The sequence below is a fragment of the Rattus rattus genome, chromosome X (genome assembly GCF_011064425.1).
Source record: "Rattus rattus isolate New Zealand chromosome X, Rrattus_CSIRO_v1, whole genome shotgun sequence".
Taxonomy (NCBI): domain Eukaryota; kingdom Metazoa; phylum Chordata; class Mammalia; order Rodentia; family Muridae; genus Rattus; species Rattus rattus.
The window spans coordinates 88,951,170-88,973,857 of NC_046172.1; the positions used below are offsets into that span (position 1 = coordinate 88,951,170).

A 22,688-nucleotide genomic window follows, 5' to 3' on the forward strand; every position below is an offset into this window, starting at 1 on the left:
TTAGATGGCAACTTTGAGGAGACATTTGATGTCAGAGTTGATATTGATGGTTTGGAAGGTGAGGTTGTAACAATGGAAAGCCTCCCCTTCTGGCCCTATGAGAAACTTCACAAAATGCCAGGCTACATCTGAATGGCTCCACATGATGAGCTGGGGACTGGTCGTGGGAGAGAATGGGTAGAGCAGCTTGTCTTTCAGATAGGCAAAGACAGGATGCTGGTTCTGTGCAGTGCCATCACATTTTTGGGTAAGACTGAAGGTGGGCTGATACCCACCCCTAGGGATGACATACATAGGGCTGTTCAGGATCTCATTCTGACAGTTCTTCTGATATCCAAACTGGTTGCTAAGGAAGTTAAGAACCACCAGGCACCTGGGAAAGCTACATTGCAACTCATGGAGCTGGTGGAAGTCCTGGGTAGTTGTTCGATACATTGGTACCACACTCTCAATCAGCACTGCCCTGTCTCAGTGTGTGAAAATCTGTCTTCACCCCATTCCCGCTGATGGCACTGAGATCGTAGAAAGACTTATGACATAAGCCTTGGTGAAGTACAGTCAAGTCTTATTTCTTATAAACCCTGTTGTAAATTACTCAGACCCAGACCCTGTGAAAAGCAGCTTACCTATTCTGCTTTAAGTCTTATACCCTTTTAAAGAATCTTTTATTTTTAGGACCAAAAGTACCACCTTTTTAAAATCTAAAAGCATTTTAAATCTTTTTTATTACAGAGAAAATGTGTTCTTATATCCTTCTAAACATTATTGGCTCCTTTTTATTTGATTCCCTCTCTTAATATTAGGAGACACAACATAAGACATACAATATTTAATTAATTTATTTACATCAAATGCTACCCCTCTCCTCTCACAGAGACCAGCAAATCCCCCACCTCTTCTATTCTGAGAAGGTAAGCCCCCCTAGGCATCTTCCAACCATGGCACTTCAACTCTTTGTCATGGCAGGCCCATCCTCTCTCACTGAGGCTGGATAAGAAAGCCCTGTTGGGAAACAGATACCACAGTCAGGCTACAGTTTTAGGGAGAGCCTCTGCTCCAGGCAACATAAACAATTTTACCTACTTACTAAAAGCAAATTTAATTCAAATTATACTTGTGACATAGTACAATCTAAGGTTACTTGTCCATGCATTTTTAAATTATCATGTTCTTGTTCTTGCCAGTTTTAAACAGACTATTTCCATTTGGATTTTTAAAATGTATTTATTTACTGTACATCCTGATCAAAGCTTCCCATTCTTCCTCTCCTCCCAGCCCCTCCCTGTCATCTCCCCTATCTTCATCCCCCTTCCTTTCTCCTCAGAGAAGGGGAGATCTCCCACGGATATCAATTCTACTTGGCATATAAAGTTGCAGTAGGACTCGGCACATTTTCTCCTATTGATCCTAGACAAGGCAGCCCGGTTAGGGCAAAGGAGTCCAAAGGCAGCCAACAGAGTCAAAGACAGCCACTGCTCCAGTTTGTTAGGGGTCCCACATGAAGACAAGGTTTGTATCTGTTACATATGTATGGGCGGCCTAGGTACGATCCATGCATGTTATTTTGTTGCTGATTCAGTCTCTGTGAGCCCCTGTGTGCTTGGGTTAGTTGATTCTGTAGGTTTTCTTGAGGTGTCCTTGACCCCTCTGGCTCCCTCAATCCTTCCCCCACCCCTTCCACAAGACTCCCTGAGCTCTGCCTAATGCTTGGCTGTGGGTCTCTGCATCTGTTCCCATCAGCTGCTGGATGGAGCTTCTCAGATGACAGTTATGCTAGACTCCTGTCTGCAAGCATAGCAGAGCGTCATTAGTAGTATCAAGGGTGGACTCAGGTTGGGCCAGGCATTAGTAGGTCTTTCCCTCTATTTCCGCTCCATCTTTACCCTTGCACATCTTATAAGCAGGGCAAATTGTGGGCTGAAGGTTTTGTGACTGGGTTGGTGTCCCCTACCCTCCTTTGGAAGTCTTGCCTGGTGTCAGGGGGTGGCTGTTTCAGGTTTCACATCGTCTATTGGTAGGAGTCTTAGCTATGGTCACCCTAATAGGATCCTGGGAGTTTCTCTTGTCCTAGATTTCTAGTTTGTCCCACAGATACCCATTTGGATTTTCCCAAAGACTCTTTCACATATTCTTCTCAAGGCCTCACAAGTATCTGGGAGCTACTTAATGTTATATTTTAGCAAAGGCTGCCCATGATGATGGAGCTTTCAATGACCTTGGAGAGGGAACTATCTCACAAGCAAGAACAAAACAGGACAGTTGCACAAACAGCTACAAATCTTTACTTATTAATCCTGTTACATAGTTTGGGATACAAAAGGTATTTGTGTCACTGAAGAACTGAGCAAAAGAGCAAATGGCTATGTTTTCTGGATGACCAAGGAAAGACAAAAAGAATCCAGTGTTGCATGCTGGATAGGAGACTCAGTGTTGGATCCAAGAATGGGATTAAGGCTTAATTTTATTGGTTAAAAGTTTTTACATATAACTTAAACTGATGACCTTGTTTATATAATGTCAAGTTAACTTTTTCCATAAATTTAAAATAATTTGTTAGTATTGTTTTTACATCTTTGGGGCTGGAGAGTGGCGCCCACAGTCAAAGGCGTTTTAAGGCTCTTCCTAGAGGACCTGGCATTTTACTTCTTAGCACCACATAGTGGCTTGAAACTGTCTGTAACCCCAGTTCCAGCGGTTTCTACTCCTTTTTAGCTTCCACAGGCAGGCACTGCATGCACATAGTTCACATGCATGCATGCATACATATAAAGAAAAATTCATACACATAAAATAAATTTGTTTTCAAAGTGAAATTGGAATTAATCATATGTATACTCTTGTGTACTTAATAAGCCAATTTGATTTAATCCCTTTTCAGGGATTTATAATGTAAACTTTTCACACAACATGTATTTAAAGGCAGATAACAAATATGCTAAGTCATAGACATGGACTAACAGCCCTGGCCAGCAGGCAAAATGGCACATGAGCAAATACACGAAAACATTACCATGGACGCATATAACATGATCAGAGTGTGTTTGCATCTTTTTATTTTTAAGCTGTGATAAAGGCCTAGTAAAAGGAAAAGGATCACCAACCTTGACCTGAAGAGGCAATATCATACACAAAGTCTTGTTCTAGCATCTGGCTTCAATCCATGTGACTCTTCTGGTGAAAGTGGGCTGTGAAGTTTGGTATGCAAGCTGTGTCAAAGGAGTCAGCCAGTTTGGGTTAGTAGGAAATGTTGTCAGGGAAGAGGCTAACTTTTCATTGAGGTTGGTTGGTTGGTTGGTTGGTTTGTTTGTTTGTTTTTTGACTGTCCTAAATTGTTTATTGGCTATGAATTTCACAAATATTACGTGTATTAGCGGTAACGGTGGAGCTGAAGAGTATTGGCACCTTCTCCGGGCTGCACGGCGAGATCCACCAATAGTGTGGTGGAACTTGTGGCCCTTTCAAGGCCACAGCTCTAGCAGTCAGCAGATGTCATCTCTCTGTGCTTGTGGACTGGTTTGGTGATGCACTGGGTGTCAGGAGTTCTGAAAGCTTTATGGAATGGATCAATGAGGATAACCTCAAAAAATTTATTTGTGGAATCTTCACCAACCCAGTATGAATTCAGGACTCAAAGACCCACAATGGCACCCAATCCTCTTCTCAGCAACAGACTGAAGGCTTCAGGCAAATTTCATTTGGTTAACACCATAGTGGACAGGCTTGCCGTTAAGTTGCACCCTTAGGAACTGGGCGTTTGCAACCACCACGGCGGACACAAATCCTCTAAACAGGTTTTTTTTTTTTTTTTTTCCCGGGGCTGGGGACCGAACCCAGGACCTTGCGCTTCCTAGGTAAGCGCTCTACCACTGAGCCAAATCCCCAACCCCCACAAATCCTCTAAATAACATAGCCTTGCTTTAGTATCCCAGCCTTCGCACTTTATCAGGCCGGATGGGGCAGGGAGCCCTGTGCAGCCCAGAGAGCTGGCCTTATTGCCATCAGCGGACTCTCAGAAGAAAGCACATCAAGTCAGACTGCTTCTTCCCCCATAGCTCCTGGATACATTTGTATGCACTCATTGTGGTTTTTTTTTTTTTTCCTTCTTTTTTTTTTCTTGGATATTTTTATTTGCATTTCGAATGTTATCCCCTTTCCCGGTTTCCGGTCCATAAATCCCCATTCCATCCTTCCTCCCTCTTCTTCTGTGAGGGTGTTCCCCTTCCCATCCACCCACCCCTTCCGGCCTCTCCGCCCTGCCATTCCCCTACACTGGGGAGTCCAGCCTTGGCAGGACCAAGGGTTTCTCCTACATTGGTGCCCAACAAGGCCATCCTCTGCTACATATGCAGCTGGAGCCATGGGTGTGTCCATGTGTGCTCTTCAGGTAGTGGTTTTTAGTCCCTGGGAGCTCTAGCTGGTTGGTATTGTTCTTATTGGGTGCAAACCCCTTCAGGTCCTTCAGTCCTTTCTCTAACTCTTCCAATGGGGACCCCGTTCTCAGTTCAATGGTTGGCTGGGAGCATCGGCCTCTGTATTTGTCATGCTCTGGTAGAGCCTCTCAGGAGGCAGCTATATCAGGCTCCTGTTAATGTGCACTTCTTGGTAACAAAAATATTGTGAAAAAAAAAAGAAATATTGTCTGGATTTGGTGGCTGTAAATACATGAGCTGGATCCCCAGGTGGGGCCGTCTCTGGATGGCCTTTCCTTCAGTCTCTTCTCCATACTTTTTCTCCCTATCTCTTCCTATGAATATTTTTATTCCCCCTTTTAAGGACTGAAGCATCTGCACTTTGATCATCCTTCTTCCTGAGCTTCATGTGGTTTTGAATGCTCAGTATGGTGTTCCAGAGCACGTATGGAAGAAACCACAGATTCCTGGAATGAGTTACTGACTGATTAACAAAGGTTAACACACCCCTGTCTTTATAACACATATTGCCACAATAAGCAAAGAATTTAAACTACCTTAGGATCCTGTTCTTCCGGTGGCAGTTACACCTCATGTAATTTTATTTTTATAGTTTGCTTCTTCAAATGCAACATGAATAATGGTGTAGAATCCTATATGATTTTTCTAAGAACAAACTCTGTACCGATATCATAGTGCTTGGCACTTGAGTAGGTATATAAGTACCTGAAATGAATGAAACTATTATAATTAACTTTAAGTGGAATTTATCATTTTTATCAAGGTCTGGCTTTCTCAAAAGACTATCATATCACTACCATATTAATATGACTCTTGTCCCTATGTTTGGCTGATGTTGAGTAAGATTAAGCTTTGCATTGAAATATTTTTTTACACTCACTACATATAAAATATTTTTCTCTACCATGGACTCGTTGATGTCAAATAAAGCTGAAATACTGTTGACACCATAATCATCATTTTACATACATAATGGGTCTTGTCTTTATGAATCCTTTGATGATGGATAAAATTCAGTCTCTAATTGAAAGCTTATTCATTACAGGCACAGTGCTTTTCTCCATTCTGAATTTGCAGATGATAAGCAAGGATTGATTTCTGTTTGAAGATTTTCATGCAGTCATTGCAAAAGGTTATCCAATGATTAATATAATTTGATCTAGATAAAAGCATTATTATATTGATTCCATTTAAAGGATGTGTTTACTTCTATGAACTTTCTGGTGCTCTATTGTGAAAAATGCCTCCAGATGTCCTTTCTCATATTCATTACTGTGCAATTTATTTCCACTCTGAATTCCCTCAGGCTTAGTAAATTCTGACCTGGGCATGAATGCTTTTATTTGTGTATTAGAAGGAGAGGATATTTCTCCACAACAAAGTCTTGCACGGTTAAAGAGACCAAGTTTACTCTGGAAGCCTTTCCCACGACCAATACACTCATTGTGTTTCTGAGCATCATGAAATTTGTATTGTTGAAAACACTTGACCACTAACGACAACTTCTACTACACGGGAAAATGTCTGTGAAATTTTCTTAGGCTGAAAGAAAATCCGAAGGTTTCCCACATTTTTATAGTGATAATTAACTAACAAATCCTTGGGAGTGGGGTCTTTGGTTTTCAAGTATGACTGGTGTCATGCTGGAAGATGTTATATCATTGTCTTTGCAGGAGTTCTTAATTCTAAATGCTCTGAGGATTCAGCTTTGACTGTTGACAAAAGTCTTTCAGTCACTGATCATACATAAAAGACTTCCTCAGAAATTCTCCAGTGTCTCACAGACCCTAAAACATTTGCAAGAGCTTTAGTGGCACAAATTATACTGTATGTTCTTTCTCCTAGGGAATTTGTGCCTAAAGCGAGCACTTAGCTGAGCCTTCTCTTAGTCATTGCACTCAATCTTTTTCTTAGTAGCTTATTCTTATAGGTGGTGTGATGTCTAATCTTGCTTGTCTACTTGACTACATCTGGAATCAGCTAAAACTCAATCTGCTGGCCACTTTTGGGAGGGATTTTTCCAGACAAAAAAAAAAAAAACCACATCCTAAATCCAGACCATGCCTTCTGGTGGTAACCCACATAAAACTACATGGACGGAGACTGCTTTTCACTCTACTTGCCCTCTTGCTGGCTAGTTCATCTATCTTGTTGATTTGGCTGGTATTAAAATCCAACTTATTCAGGGTTTCCTCCTAGACTGAAAAGCAGCATCTCTCTGGGAATCCTTCAGAAGTACCAGCTTCATACTGTAGAGATATTAAGCATCATGGATTAAACAACTACTGGATTTAAGCCTTTCTGTTACAAGACAGACATGTCCTGTAAGCAGAACTAATAAGTCCCCTTTTCATATGTATACTCATTCTCAGTTCTGAACCTTTAGAGCACAGTGAACAATACAGGTAGTAATATTGCACATGCAATAGATTTCGGAAGAGATGTGTTAGATTCCTTTTCCCTGCCAAGCTTTTTATAGTCCCTCTTTTAAGTATGTTATTATATGTCAAGATTCTGACCAGCTTTCCTTGAGCTTTGGAACCATCATAGCTATACAAGTGGCTGAAAAGTTGTCTAAATTAATATCCAGCTGTACCACCCTTGGGCATATATATAAGGACTCTGCGTCTTACTATAGAGACACTTGCTCATCCACGTTCATCGTTGCTCTACTCTATTCTATTCTATTTATTTATTTATCTTTATTCTTTAATCCTTTTTTACAGTCCAGATTTCATCCTCTTCCTGGTCTGCCCCCAGACTACTCCCCATCCTATTACCCCTGTCTCCAAGAAGTCCCCACCCCAGACCTCCCATCACACCAGGCCCCCCATTCCCTGGTTAGGTGCATTTTCTCTCACTGAGGCCAGACCAGGAGTCCTCTGCTGGATATGTGTTGGGGGCCTCATATCAACTCTGCTGTATGCTACCTGGTTGGTGATCCAGTATCTGGGAGATCTCGGGGTTCAGGTCACTGGAGACTGCTGGTCTTCCCATGGGGCTGCCGTCCTCCTCAGCTTCTTCCAGCTTTTCCCTAATTCAACCACAGGGGTCAGCAGCTTCTGTCCATTGGTTGGGTGGAAGTATCTGCATCTGACTCTTTCAGCTGCTTGTTGGGCCTTTGGAGGTCAGCCATGCTAGGCTCCTTCTGTAAGCACACCACAGCATCAGTAAGAGCGTCAGAGCCCCAGACCTCCCCCTGAACTGGATCCCAATTTTGGCCTGTCACTGGACCTCCTTTAATAGGCAGTCATTGGGAACAGTCCAAATGTTCAACAACTGATGATGGGTAATGAAAATCCGGCACATTTACACAACAGAATATTATTCAGCACTTAAGCTTTTAAGCTTTAGATATGTGTGCTTCAGTCAGTATAACCACAGAAGCTAGATGCACAGTAAGAGATCAGAGGGGAAGAGGGAATCTTTCAAGGAAGGGGAAATGGAATATAGTGTTATAATGAGATGAAGACGAAATGAGAACAGAAGAATTCAACGGAGAGGGGGATGTGAAATCAGGGTAAAGAAGGGATTCTAGGGAGCAACAACTAACACTAAGGGTGTTTTGAAAAGCCATATGAAAACCTACTAATGTGCAATATTCCTAAATGTATACATATATGAAAGGAATTTAAATGACGTCACTGTTTAAATGAAGCTTCCCTCCAGTGTCAGAAATGGGTTAGAACTTGTTGATTCATTGGCCAAAGTGTTACCATAACCTCTCCCGCCCAACACTGCAAGCTGTTTCCAAGGCTATTGGTTGCTCTCCACAACCCGGTGGTAAGGAAAGGCCCTGTTGTTGAAGACAACACTTGAACATGTATAAATTGAGCTGGTGTCTCACTACAAGCTCCATCCATTCTGTTCGTGCTGCTAGAAGGCACTACATAATCTGCATGCCACCAAAGGAAAAATCACCAGTATCGCCTACTTAGGAATCCTTCAACCTATGACAGCAACGTGCCTGAAAGATGGACTGGTGCAGTGGCAGTGGTGACAACAGTGTTATAGGAGGAATCCCTCTTTCACTGGATTTAAGACCTACTCCTTTTCTGTGACAATGTGAATAAGAAAGCAGGCAAACTGATGTCTTATTTATTATTTACATCATTTGTTCATTTTAATTCTATCAAATGCATTTGGGAAATGACTAAATAACCATCAGTGGGCATTCCACAAATGAACAAAGGTTGTCAGAAGAGACAAAGCAGGAAACCCTGCACGCAGACCCTCAATGCACAACAGTGGAAAGTAAGTCTTCACTTATTGCATAGCTTTCAAAGGTAAATAATGGGGAAAGAACACATAATTTTACACACTAAGTATACATTTCTGAATTGATTCCCAGAAAAATGAATATTTATTTGGCCTTTGGATAGCAACAGCTATCTCTAGCATTAAAAAACAACAGAGAAACAATAATAGAAAAGACTATGGTGGTTTACTTTTTTTCCAAATAAAGAATTTATAAACAAGCCTAATTATAAACACTTTAGTCCCTAAATATACTTTTCTGAGTTGCTTAGAAAAAGGAATTTGGCACAAAAAATGCTATGTCAAATTAATTGTAATAGAATGTTATGATTAAACAACAAGTCTTGAATGATGCACATTACGTAAAATTGTGCACGTGTGTGTGTAGGTAATGATTGAATTAAATGACTGGGCAGAAGTGGACAGAAGCCTCCATCCTAACCCGAAAGCTATTGCCAACTGACAAACACTGGTAAAGGAAAAATTAGTTTTCTTCAACAGAGTTTCGCTGGGTATACTAACCACACTTAAGGGCAGACCGGATGTCCATCAATAGATGGACAACAAAAAAACTAATTCAATGGTATTTTTGGGAAACTTTTTGACTGTGTTTATCTGGTATAATTTTTTAATCTTACAAATCTATATTATAGTTTCCTGTTTTGTGTTTTTATGGGATTTTTTATGTGTATGTGTGTGTGTGTGTGTGTGTGGTGTCTATTTACTTCTTATGCCATTTTTGCCTCTTTTTCCTGTTTGTTTCTTTTGTTTGTTTGTTTTGTCCTATTCTAGTTTATTTCTTTTAATTTAATTTTATTTTTTAGATGTCTTTCTATTAGGAAGAAAGGGTGTGAACTTGGGTGGGTGAGTGGGTGGGTGAGGAGGTGGGGACGATTTGGGAGGAGTTGAGGGAAAGGAATCCAGAAGTCTCTTCTGGTAACCTTTGCTTATTAGTGGCATTTATTTAAGTCACTGTCCAAATGCAGTTGATATAATTATAGATTACCACATTAACGTAAGTTGTAAACCAAGCTGTAGTGGCAAAAGCCTTTAATAATCCCAGCACTCATAAGCAGAGGCAGGTAGAGTTCAGTGAGTTTGAGGCCAGCCTAGTCTACAGAGTGAATTTCAGGACAGCCAGGGCTATGTAGAGAGACCCTGTCTTAAAATATCTAAATAAATAAATAAATAAATAAATAAATAAATAATGTAAACTGTAAACAAGATATCATTTTGCCTGCTCTCTTATTCACATTGCCAAAAAATTTTATATATATATATATATATATCTGTGTGTGTATACACACACACATACATATATGTGCAATGAACTTGTGAAAATCAAAATTAATGATAGAATAGTATTTATAATAACTAAAATGTAAAATAGATGTGTCAATTAACAGCATGTACAGATGTACAGGCCTTCTATAGTAATACCCCACAAATCTTAATATAGAATTAAAAAGAGAACATAATAAATTACATAAGATACTAGGTTATGAATTAGAAAAATTAAATAATTAAAATATTAATTTCTCTAAGTTTATACACAACTTGAGTGAAATCCCTACCAAAAGTCAAACAAGGTGGTTTTTATATATTGAGAATGTCTTTCCAAAATATGTGAAAACAATAAAAGAATAGGATGATTTGGGGAATAAATAAACTTAGAGAAATCATTCTACTTAATATACAGTGAGTAGTGCTGTAGTTCTGATAGGTGACCAAACATACAACAATGGCATAGGGTGGAGGATATAAACATAGCATCACATAAATAAAGCCAATTGAATTTTTACAAAAACACAAGACTGATACAATCGATAAAAAGTATCTTTAAACAAACCCATCTTGTGGGGAAATCTGAGGAGAAATAAAAAACAAACCTTAACCTAAACTTCGTATCTCAAACAAAATTTAAAACTAGAGGCTATGAGTGGAGGTCAGTGATTGCTTGCTTGGTGCCTGTAGTCTGAATATGAATTATCCCACATAGGCTTCTGTGTTAGAACACTTGGTCACCAGTTGGTGGTGCTGCTCGCAAGTAGAACCTTGCTGGAGGAGGTATATTGAGGGGGAGGGCTTTGGAGGTTTGTAGTCTGACCTTACTTCCTTTTTCCTGTCTGCTTCCTGTGGGCTTATGTAACATTAGCTAGCTTCCTGCTCCTACCACTATGCTTTCCTGCCTGTTGTCATGTTCCTCATGATAATGGACTATATCATGTATCTGTCTGTAACTATAAGCCAAAATAAATTCTTTCTTATATAAGTTGCTTTTTTGTCAGGGCATTTTATCATAACAATATAAAAGAAAATAATATACCTGGCTTGCCTAAATGCCATGGATTTGGTCCAAGGCACCAGGAAACAAAGAAAATCTAAAACTGCTAAAAAATAAATGGATGACAGACATTTATAATTAAAACTAGAAGACGTATAGAAGATAAAAGGAAAAATTCTTCATATACTAAATATTTGTAAAGAGCCCATAGAAGACATAAAATAACCATTTTTGTTTATTTGGTTGTTTGGTTGGTTGGTTGTCTGGTTGGTTGGTTGGTTTAATTCAGTCTCACTATGTAGCCCTAGCTAGCCTTGGATTTTCACTTCTCCAATCTCACCCTCCAGAATACTGAAATTATAAGTATGTTCTACCATTTACAGAAAAATACAATCCTTTAAAAAATAATCAAACAATTTGATTTCCACAATTTTGCTTTGCAAAACACTCTATTAAGAAAATAAAAGAGCCAGGTGTGGTGGCCCATGAATTTAATCCCAGCACTTGAGAGGCAGAGGTAGGAGAATCTCCGTGAGTTCAAGGTCACCCTGGTCCACAAAGAGAGTCCAGGACAGCCTGAGTTCTGTTACATAGAAAAGCCATGTCCCAAACAACAAGCGCGGGGGGGGGGAGAATGGGAGGGAGGGAAGGAGGGAGGGCGGGAGTGAATGGGGGGATAAAATGATGGGCTGGAGAGATGGCTCAGTGGTTCAGAGCACTGGATGCTCTTCCAGAGGACCAGGGTTCAACTCCCAACAACCACATGGCAGCTCACAACCATCTGTAACTCCAGTTCCAGGGGATTTAACTCTCTCACACAGGCATACATGCAGGCAAAAAACCAAACGAACATAACATAAATAATTTTTTTAAAGAGAGGGAGAGGGGTTGGGGATTTAGCTCAGTGGTAGAGCGCTTGCCTAGGAAGCGCAAGGCCCTGGGTTCGGTCCCCAGCTCCAAAAAAAGAACCAAAAAATAAAAAAATAAAGAGAGGGAGAGAACATGAAAATAGGGGGTGGGAGAGATTACGCAACAGTTAAGAGTGCTTGCTGTTCTTCCAGAGGAATTAGGTTTAGTTCCCAGCACCCATGTGAACCATCTGTGACTACAGCTTCAAGGGATCCAACATCCTCTTCCAGCATTCATGGACACATTCACACACGCACACACGCACTCGCGCACACACACAAATAAATATAAAAACAAAAAAATAAAATAAACGTTTGAAGTGAGAATAAGATAAACCATAAACTGAGAAAACCTGCAAACCACATATCTGACAAGGGACTCATGAATCAATTAGAAAAGGTCAATATTCAAAGTTTAAATTAATTGACTTATTCTTTTGGTAAGTGTGTTATATGTGTGTGTGTGTGAGAGAGAGTATAAGTATGGCGAGTGTGTGTGGTATATGTGTACATGTGTATGTAGGTAAACACCCATGCTCTCACAGAGGTCAAAGGAGGATGTCAGGTGCTTCTGTTTTATTCCCAGGCAAAGTCTTTCATTGCCAGACAGAAAGATCCAGCAATTCTCCTGTCATCACCCCCACAACAGATGTGCAAAACCATATCAAGCTTTTTACATGTGGGTTAGGAATTTTAACTCAGATCCTCACCTTTGTGAAGCAGTGGTCTTACCAAGATCCAACATATTTAATAAAAGCAATAAAATAACCCAAATAGAAAATGGATAAAATGTATGTAGAGACATTTTACTAAAAAGGAGATTTGGGTGTGAAATTATCACGCCGAAATATATTCAGTTAACCACCAAGTGAATGCACATTAAAATCATGGTGAGCTATTCCTACACACTGTTGCTAAAAATTCTAACTTCAGATGTCACGAAAGATTTGTAGAAATTAAAGCACTTATATGTGGCTAATGGAATGTAAAATGGTTCAGCCACTCTAGGAAAGATCTGTAGCTTCTTGTAAAGCTAACACACACTTACTATAAGCTCCAGATATTGCACTGTTGTACATTTAACTCAAAGAAATGTAAATCTGTTTACGTACACACAGACAAACGTTTAAATTTAAAAAAAGGAGCTAGCCGGGCAGTTTTAGCCGATGTCAGTTCAGTTCCCAGCACCCACACCAGGTGGCACACAACCACCTCTGTAACTCCAGTTCCAGGGAACGCAACTCTCTTCTGGTATCCAAAAGCCAGCACATATGTGCTGTACACACCGAGAGATAAACCCACATACACTTTGAGGGAAAGTTAGTTAGACGGTCCTGCTCAGAGACAAACATCTGGACAAGAAATAAGAAAAATAGGGGGGCTCAGGGGTTTTAATTAAAACAACAACAAGGAAGCAGCCTATGTAGACTCATACCCACCCCTCAGACTCTCACCTCCCACTTTCCCCTCCTAGTCCCAAGGAAAGAACCTGTGAAGCTGCCTCCTTTCAGCTTTTCCTGCATTTTAGTCTTTTGTCCTTCCTGGGCAGCCAGTCCCTTGCTTTTCGCCCCAAAATGAACTCAGCTAACACCAGGATCCCTGTTTTTAACATGAGCAAACAGAAACAGAAAAGAACGTTAAACATTTTTAAAGAATGACGCAGAAAAAGATTTTTTTTGATAAGATAAAACACGCAAAAACTCGTATGCTCCGGGTTCTTGTCAAACGATAAAAACATGACTCTTTGATCAAGCAGGGATTTAAACAGCACGGTAACAATGCACTTCTGATAGAACTGAAAGACGAATGTGGAGTATTAAGCCAAAGAGTGCAATTTAAAATATTTTCCACATGCATACTATCTTATTTATGTAAGAAGCTGTGTGCCTGTGCTTAAAAATGCTAATATGAAAAGGAGCATAAAAGCCTTAGCCACTGGTTCCAGGTGGTGAGGATTCAAAAATGATTACTTAACTTCAATAGCATTTAGATAACATTTCAATCGTCAATGGTGCTTATAAACTGTTTCCATAGTAAATTATGTCTTTGTATATGACAAAAAAATAAGTGAATTTATCGGGCAAAAAAAATTTCCACTCAGGCTTCTCGTTTTAGCAATGGGGTAGATTGTGTGATTCTTTCATTTATCAAACAATCTTTATTGAGAATATAAAATGTACTAGGCATTGTTCATCCTGCTGAAGGTACAACAATGAATAAATTAGGCAAACTCCCATATCCACATCCCTAAAGGAGTTCCCAATCTCATGTGACAAAAAGAACAAAACTAAAGGAAATAGTGGTGAGGAGGATATGTGTGTGTGCCTCATGTGTGTGTGTGTGTGTGTGTGTGTGTGTGTGTGTGTGTGTATAAATTTGGAAATAATTTTGAGAATATCAAAAAAATATCCACCTGGAGAAGGGAGGTGGGCAGCAGGATACGAGTCTACGCGGTATAGGCTGGCCCATGACTGAAGATACAGACACAGAAGGAAGCAGATGATACATAAAATGGCACCTCAGACCTCCTTTCCCGAGTCGGATCACGTCCCACTGCAGACACTTTACAGAGGAAGTGCTGAGGAAAAACAGGCAGCTGACAGGGGAGGTTGCTATGCAACAGATGAGGGAAGTCATCCAGCCTGGCAGAATTGATGTTGGCCCTTGGGGACAGAATGCTGCAGTCCTTCCTAGCATTAGCTTGCTTTCATATGCAGGCTCCTGTCAGGAGCTGACGCCAGAATAAATGGGAAACGCGCTCAGATCTGCCTGGGGTTTGGGGAGCGTATGGGTTTGGTTTGAGTCACCACATCTGTATGCCATTTTTCTGCGTTTGTTTCTCCAGCCATGTTGGCACAGCAGACTGTGCGTCCTTGGACACGACCCTCTTCCTGGGATTCCTATTTTGTGAAGTGAGTAAATTAGGCTCAGAGAGGTCCACTAAAGTGACCATGTCTCAGGGGCTCACACAGCCAGGGACAGATAGGCCAGACACTCATCCTGGAATTCTAAAGCCAAGCCCAGCTTCATTCAGCAAGAACAGGGCAGACACACCTGACTACCCTGGCTGCTCCAGCAGGCACCAAAAAAGCCCGCTGTCTCACTCCTGGAGATGGCCTGCCAAGAGGAGCACAGAGTGAACCTGAAGGGTTCCCACATACACCAGGCCTCCTAGAACACAAGCCTCATTTCCTTGGAACAAATATTGGGGAGAGGAAAGCTTGTTATTCCAATAGAGGATTAAGGAATGCCTCTATTCTCAGAGCAGATTTTCAGTCAGGATCATCCAGGCCCCACATGGATGTTTGTTTGTCTTTTAGATAAAGTCTCAGAGATGCAAAGCTGGCCTAGAACTCGGTCTCCGGAGTGCTGGGATTACCAGTGTGTTTAAGCAAATATTGTCTTTTCTGTTTGTTACTAGCTCAACGCCCTGGTCCATACAGCGGGTTTACGTTTTAGCTACCTGATGTGTTAAATGAGAATGTTGACCTCCATCCATCTCCTGAGGCTGCCTGTGAGAAAACCAAGCTCCAGGACAGAGCCCACTGCCCTACGCCCTTCCCTCACCTCTCGGACCCACCCCTCACGAAATATTTCTTTAGCAAAAACTGCAAAAAGGGCGAGAGAAACGCTAATTTTCTGAGTCTCGTGAGAGGAAACCTATAGAATCCCCAGGCTGACCCTTGCCCTGGTAGCTCTGTCACGTTTTTGTTTTTTTTTTTTTTTTTTTTTTGCCCCTGCCTTTAAGGTTTCTGCATTGCAAAGTGCGTGAACTCAGCAGAGGCCTAGTTTGTGTCGAAATAAGAGACCCCCCGCAGAGGCCTACCTAAGAGGCTCTAAGCAAGTGGGTGGGAGGTAGTTGCGGACCTGGCTAGAGAGAGTTCGGGAAAAAGGGCGGGACTGAGAAGAGACGCATTGCGGATAAAGGTAGGGGGCTGGTGTGTTGGGCAAGGGGGTGGGACCAAAAGGCGCTGCGCATCTGTTGAAGGAGTGGATGCGTAAGGAGAAGGGGAGGAGGAACCTTTGTACACTGTCAACCTGGTTGGCGGTGGGATAGTGTGCTGGCAAAGAGGCGGGATCTCCTCCAAGTGCACATGCGCGACAAGGTCTCCAGGATGAAGCTTTTGTTGGGAAAGCAAGCGGGACTCTTATTTGGACAGTGATCTGTTGCGCATGCGCGGGGCTTCCTGAGGCGGTGGGTGGTATATTAGGCGAAGAGGCGGGGTCGCCCAGAGCTGCCGCGCTGGCATTTTCTCCTGGACAAGGAGAGAGTGCGGGTGCAGAGAGCGGAGCAGAGCAGTCCCGAATCTCTGAGTCGTGAAGAAGGAAGCAACGAAGGGGATTGGGGTTGGGGCCTGAGGCAAGGTGAGATCCGCCCCCGGACTGGGCATCTGCCCCCCTGGTGTGGCGCCCTTCCCCCATTCTTTTATCCCAATCCCCTTACCCTGAATTCAGAAACCCCCTCCTCTGCCTTACCCCGGACTTACACCTCGCTCCCGACCCTTTCTAATTCGAACTCCCGTTCATTCCCTGAATCTTTATCCAATTCCTTCACTGAATCCCATTTCCCGACCTTGATCCGTTATACGATTCCTCTAGATTCGAAGCCTTAATTCAACTTTAGAGACGCGAACCTCTCCCCGCTAACCGCCTCCCCCCGCCCCCGTAAACTACCGCATTCAGAGCGCTTATCTGATTCCAAACCGCGGACTTGAAGCTTTTACCTGTCAGCTTCTGGGAATTTTAGGTTGTCTATCAGGACGACCATTTACTTTTCCCGCCCCCAGTTAGGCCTGTTTCTCCCCACCCAGCACCTCACCCGCCCCCATAATCAAACCACACACGCACATACAATTCGGTCCTACGTATTTTCCTTCTGTAGTATAATGCCTAGTTCCTCTCCCACACCCCCCTCAGGCTCTGCTCTTGCCAGAGAGACAAGAGCTATGGCTCAGAAACCGGACGGCGGTGCAGGCCTCCGCGGCTTCCAGGTGAGAACCCCGCTCCCAATTCCTCCATTTTCCTTGCTGACAGATTACGCCCACCCCTGGCCCCTCAGGTCGCGCAAATGGCAGGATCTGATTTTGCCCTTCTTCCGGCCTAGACTCCGCGGGCTCTCAAATTTCTAGCGTTTATCGAATGGGGGGGAGGGGCGGCCCTTTTCAGCCATCGGTCCCTGCTTAGAGAAAGGGGAGGCCCTGTTAGTCAGGGCATTCTGCCCAGAGAATGCGGGTTGGGTAAGGAACCATTTTTTTTCCATACCCCTGACGCGTGTAGAGCAGTCTGTCGCCCCATCCCCCAACCTCTCGCCTCCACCCTCCCTTTCTCCACGCCGCGAGACTCCCCCTCCACCCTCCCCTGTTTATCCTCAATTCCTCCGTCCTCAGGTCTTGAGCTCCCCACGGCAAGCCTAACGAGTCTGTCTCTAAACCCATTCGGGGTTCAGTGCTTGCACCACATTCCGCACCAGCCCCTGCTGCCTCGGACTGTCCCTCACCTTGCCCTGCCCCCTCTACCCTTAATTAAATTTTGTTCCCGCCCCGCCTCCCTCTGACCCGCCTCTGCCCCCATGTCTGAGTACTGTGACGCCTGTCTACAGTTCCTCTGCTGCGGTTCGCCGTGCCCCTCCTTCAGGTCTGGCTTGTAAGGCCCAGAGATTGAAATTTCCCCCTCCTGTATTTGCAGGCAGAGGCCTCTGTAGAAGACAGCGCCTTGCTTGTGCAGACCTTGATGGAAGCCATCCAGATCTCCGAGGCTCCGCCCACCAGCCAGGCCACAGCAGCTGCCAGTGGGCCGAAAGCTAGTCCCCAGAGTTCACAGCCCCCAACTGCCAATGAGAAGGCTGATACTGAGGTTTCAGCAGCTGCTGCCAGGCCTAAGACAGGCTTTAAGGCCCAGAATACCACCACAAAGGGGTCAAATGATTACTCTCAGGCACGTAATGCCAAGGAGATGTCCAAGAATCAGCCTAAGGTGGCCTTTAAGTCACAGAATGCCACCTCTAAAGGTCCACATGCTGCCTCTGATTTTTCCCATGCAGCATCCACAGGCAAATCAGCAGCTAAAAAGTCTGAAATGGCCTTTAAGGGTCAGAATACCACTACTAAGGCTGGCCCCAGTGCCATCTACAATTTCTCTCAGTCTCCCAGTGCCAATGAGATGAGCAACAACCAGCCTAAGACAGCTAAGGCTTGGAATGACACCACTAAGATCCCTGGAGCTGATGCCCAGACCCAGAATGTAAACCAGGCCAAAATGGCTGACGTAGGGACCAGCGCAGGTATCTCTGAAACTGACGGTGCAGCAGCCCAGACCTCAGCAGATGGCTCCCAGGCTCAGAATGTGGAGTCCCGGACTATAATTCGGGGCAAGAGGACCCGCAAGGTGAGATCCCTGCTGGCTTCCCTTTGCTTTGAGGTCTCTCCTTTCTTTGAATTTCCTTTGCTCCAAAAAAATAAAGGGCACGATATATCTCTATTTTTTGGCAAAGTTGTAGGGGAGCTGAGATAAATATTTATTCCTGACCCCCGGTTGTCCACAGATTGATGGTGAGTTGATACAAGGACACAGGCAGTATGTGTGCAGACTGTCTTACATTTGACAGTAAACACCATGTCTTAAGCTAGGCAGGCTCACCCAGAATTATCATTAGATTTTGAAGATCCACCTCACAAGCGAGAGAGACCACAGTCAGGGGGAAATGAGTTCAGGGTGAAACCAAGCAGTGCACAGGAAAGGGGAGACCCCTGGCCCCACTTTGTGTTTTTTCTTTCTCTGGTTTGGAGATGAAATGCCTTCCTGAAAGACAGTGAGGAACCAAGTGGCTAATGGCTAATGAGGTATAGGTGAGGATTCCTAGGGACTTCCTAGGATAGCTACTGGGGGGAGCCAGGATTAATAGTGACCCTGAAATTTTCTTCTCTCTAATGATACAGATTAATAACTTGAATGTGGAAGAGAACAGCAATGGGGACCAAAGGCGTGCCTCGCTGGCTTCCGGGAACTGGAGGTCTGCTCCGGTTCCAGTAACCACTCAGAACCCACCTGGCGCACCCCCTAATGTGCTGTGGCAGACACCACTGGCTTGGCAGAACCCATCAGGCTGGCAAAACCAGACAGCCAGGCAGACCCCACCAGCACGTCAGAGTCCCCCAGCTAGGCAGACACCATCAGCTTGGCAGAACCCCGTTGCATGGCAGAATCCAGTGATCTGGCCTAACCCAGTGATCTGGCAGAATCCAGTGATCTGGCCAAACCCCATTGTCTGGCCTGGCCCAATTGTCTGGCCAAACCCAATGGCCTGGCAGAGTACACCTGGATGGCAGAGCCCACCCAGTTGGCAGGCTCCACCTAGTTGGCAGAGCCCTCAAGATTGGCAAGGCCCTCCAGATTGGCAGTTACCACCTGACTGGTCAATGCCTCCTGACTGGTCCTTTCCCTCTGACTGGCCTTTTCCACCTGACTGGATCCCTGCCGACTGGCCAATTCCACCCGACTGGCAGAACTTACGACCCTCACCTAATCTGAGATCCTCCCCCAACTCTCGTGCCTCACAGAACCAGGGTCCTCCGCAGCCCCGAGATGTGGCCCTTCTTCAGGAAAGAGTAAGTGCTGTACCTCTCCACTTAGTTTACTGTGGTCCTTCCATTTGTAATCAACCAAGTGTTCTGCAAACCTAATTTGAATTATTTCTCCCCAGGCAAATAAGCTGGTCAAGTACTTGATGCTTAAAGACTACACGAAGGTGCCCATCAAGCGCTCAGGTAGGCCCTTCTCCTGACCCTGATGTCATGTCCACTCCCTTCCATAGCTGGTTCTACCTCTGAGGAGCCTGACCGGGCTGTCCTTACCAGGCCTGGCCAAGGGGCTGCTACTGTGCTCAGTCCTGGTGCTTCCCTTCTCTCCTACAGAAATGCTGAGAGATATCATCCGAGAATACACTGATGTTTATCCAGAAATCATTGAACGCGCATGCTTTGTCCTGGAGAAGGTAAAGAGCCACACCTGGGAAACTAGAATGACGGTCAAATTCTCCATTGTGTGAGATAACTAATGGAGTTAAGGACAAGGTTCACAGCGCTGTGACTGCCTGCCTATTGGCATGTTATGCTAAGTGCTGTCATTTGCTTGCTTCTGTAGAAATTTGGAATCCAGCTGAAGGAAATCGACAAAGAAGAGCATCTGTATATCCTCATCAGTACCCCTGAATCCCTGGCTGGCATACTGGGAACGTAAGATGGGAAAGGGGATGCGTTATGGCCTTCCTCGGTGATGCTTTTTGCCTAAGAGTTTCAGTATTCAGTCACATAGGAGGTCATGGGCAGAGTGGGGGCATAATGATCTCCACTGAGGAATACTGGAGAAGCTAAATTGGTAAGCTTGTGGGGTTTTTCGTGTAAACAGTTGCTGGGGGTGTATATATCTGTATTCTTTTTGTACTCCTCTAGGACCAAAGACACACCGAAGCTAGGCCTCCTCTTAGTGATTCTGGGCATTATCTTCATGAATGGCAACCGTGCCACTGAGGGTGAGTGACTGGACTTGGAGCTGGGGGTTGGCTGCAGCCTGATTTCCATGCTCACTTTCCGTGCCTTCTCTCCTCTTGCCTCCTATTACAGCCGTCCTCTGGGAAGCACTGCGCAAGATGGGACTACGTCCTGGGTACGACTGGGCTCTTTATCTGAAGTATCCTTTAGCAGCAGGGGATGTCTTAAATTATGATGAGATTAGATAGGAAGACAGTCTTTAACTCTCTAGTTTTCTTCAGGCAGAATCTCTGATTGTCGTTTTCTTTTTCACCATCAGGGTCAGACATCCCCTCCTTGGCGATCTGAGGAAACTTCTTACTTACGAGTTTGTAAAGCAGAAGTAAGTGGTCCTTAGAATTCTGGCTCTGCTTGGTCTGTGTCAGAAGAGGTTCTTTAAACGTGACTTAGAGCACTCCTGTAGGTTCACAGAATTATCCAGAAGTGTTTACTGAAGACACGCTTTGAGGTGGAATGTTTTTACAGCATAGTTATTAGTAAAGCCTGTCCTCTATTCTCATAGTACACATTCTCAGGAAACAGTAGTAGTCCAAGATGATAAAAACCTGAAGCAGCAACTTTAGCACAGTGTTACTTAGCATGTATGTTGTTGCAGACTGCCTATAAACACAGACTTTTTCCTCTTCAGATACCTGGACTACAGACGAGTGCCCAACAGCAACCCTCCTGAGTATGAGTTCCTCTGGGGCCTCCGCTCCTACCATGAGACTAGCAAGATGAAAGTGCTGAGATTCATTGCAGAGGTAATAGCGGAATCCATGATAGCTTAATCGGGTTCAGTCCCCAGAACCTGCGTCAAAAGCTGGGAGGGAGGGGATGGCGCGTGTTTGCAGTCCAGTGCTGAGAGGTGGAAATAGGGGCTCACAGGGGCTCATGGCCTCACACTGGAGCCTGCTTGTTAAGAAACACTGTCTCGGATAATAAGGAGGATGGTACCTGAGGAACAACAAACAAGGTTGCCTTCTGTCCTTCCACATACTTGCACATGTATGTGCACACACATAGTAACACAAGAAAAAGCAGTTTACAGATCTACAGTAGTCATTACCTTATAGACATTCTGCTGCATAATATATACAGAGCTTAATCATTACACCGAACTCAAGTTCATACACTTTGATGAATATGTCCCTATTCTTCATCCCACGTAAGCTAACCCTGGCAACCACCATTCTAGTCTATGCCCGTGAGTCTAGTTTTAGATTGTCCACTTGTCAATAAAAACAGTACTTGTCTCTGTATTGTCTTGCTTACTATAACGTCCTTCAGCTTCACCCGTATGGTCATGAATACTGGGATTTTCATTTTTAAAGGCTGGATAGTATTCCATTGTGTATAATACAGTATTTTCTTTTTGCATTCCTCTTACTGATTATGTATCTTGGCTACTGTATAAGGTTTGGTTTAGTTTTTTATTTCTCATTGCAGGTTCAGAAGAGAGACCCTCGTGACTGGACTGCACAGTTCATGGAAGCTGCAGATGAAGCCTTGGATGCTCTGGATGCTGCTGCAGCTGAGGCAGAGGCCCGGGCCGAAGCAAGAAACCGCATGGGGATTGGAGACGAGGCTGTGTCTGGGCCCTGGAGCTGGGATGACATTGAGTTTGAGCTGCTGACCTGGGATGAGGAAGGAGATTTTGGAGATCCTTGGTCCAGGATCCCCTTTACCTTCTGGGCCAGATACCACCAGAATGCCCGCTCCAGGTTTCCCCAGGCCTTTACCGGCCCCATCATTGGCCCCAGCGGCACTGCCACCGCCAACTTCGCCGCCAACTTCGGTGCCATTGGCTTCTTCTGGGTTGAGTAAATTGTCAGGTAAGTAAATCACTTTCAATTAAGCAGGTAGGGTTCTGCGGTGGGTGGGGGATCGATATATGCTCAGTGGGGGAATTGTATTCACAGTCTTAAGCTAGTAATGTACAGCCCATGGTGGAGAAAAGGGAAGTACTGAGTATGAGTACTCTTTGGTGTTTGTGGTCTTATTACTTGATACAGCTAATTGAATTATTTCCCCCATTTCTTATGTTCACAGATACTGCTCATCATTTGCAATAGTTTTCCCTGAGTGAGGCTGAAGCCTCAGATTCCTTCAAAACACAGCTATCTAGAGAGCCACATCCTGTTGACTGAGAGTGGCATGCAAGATAAATTTATTTGCTATTCTGTCTATTACTTTTTTTTCCTTGTGTGTTGTCAAGTTTTGGTATCAGAAATAAATGTTGAAATTGCAAAGTGAAGTAAATGTGCTCCTCATGTTTTTTGTA

At 43.8% G+C, this 22,688-nt stretch overlaps 2 protein-coding genes across 2 annotated transcripts; one reads left to right on the plus strand and one right to left on the minus strand.

The window, feature by feature from the left end:
* LOC116888069 (glutathione peroxidase 2-like) lies at positions 1-16,301 on the minus strand. The gene is given in 3 exon segments (XM_032889450.1): positions 1-466; positions 468-529; positions 15,918-16,301. Coding segments are annotated over 3 exon segments (912 nt in total).
* Maged1 (MAGE family member D1) lies at positions 15,961-22,661 on the plus strand. The gene is made up of 13 exons (XM_032889816.1): positions 15,961-16,244; positions 16,797-16,870; positions 17,565-18,263; positions 18,815-19,483; positions 19,579-19,642; positions 19,790-19,869; positions 20,019-20,110; positions 20,327-20,406; positions 20,498-20,540; positions 20,685-20,747; positions 21,054-21,168; positions 21,854-22,239; positions 22,457-22,661. The coding sequence occupies exons 2-12, from the start codon at positions 16,826-16,828 to the stop codon at positions 22,229-22,231; spliced, it is 2,328 nt and encodes a 775-aa protein (XP_032745707.1). The 5' UTR covers positions 15,961-16,244; positions 16,797-16,825; the 3' UTR covers positions 22,232-22,239; positions 22,457-22,661.
* Positions 22,662-22,688: the final 27 nt, after the last annotated feature.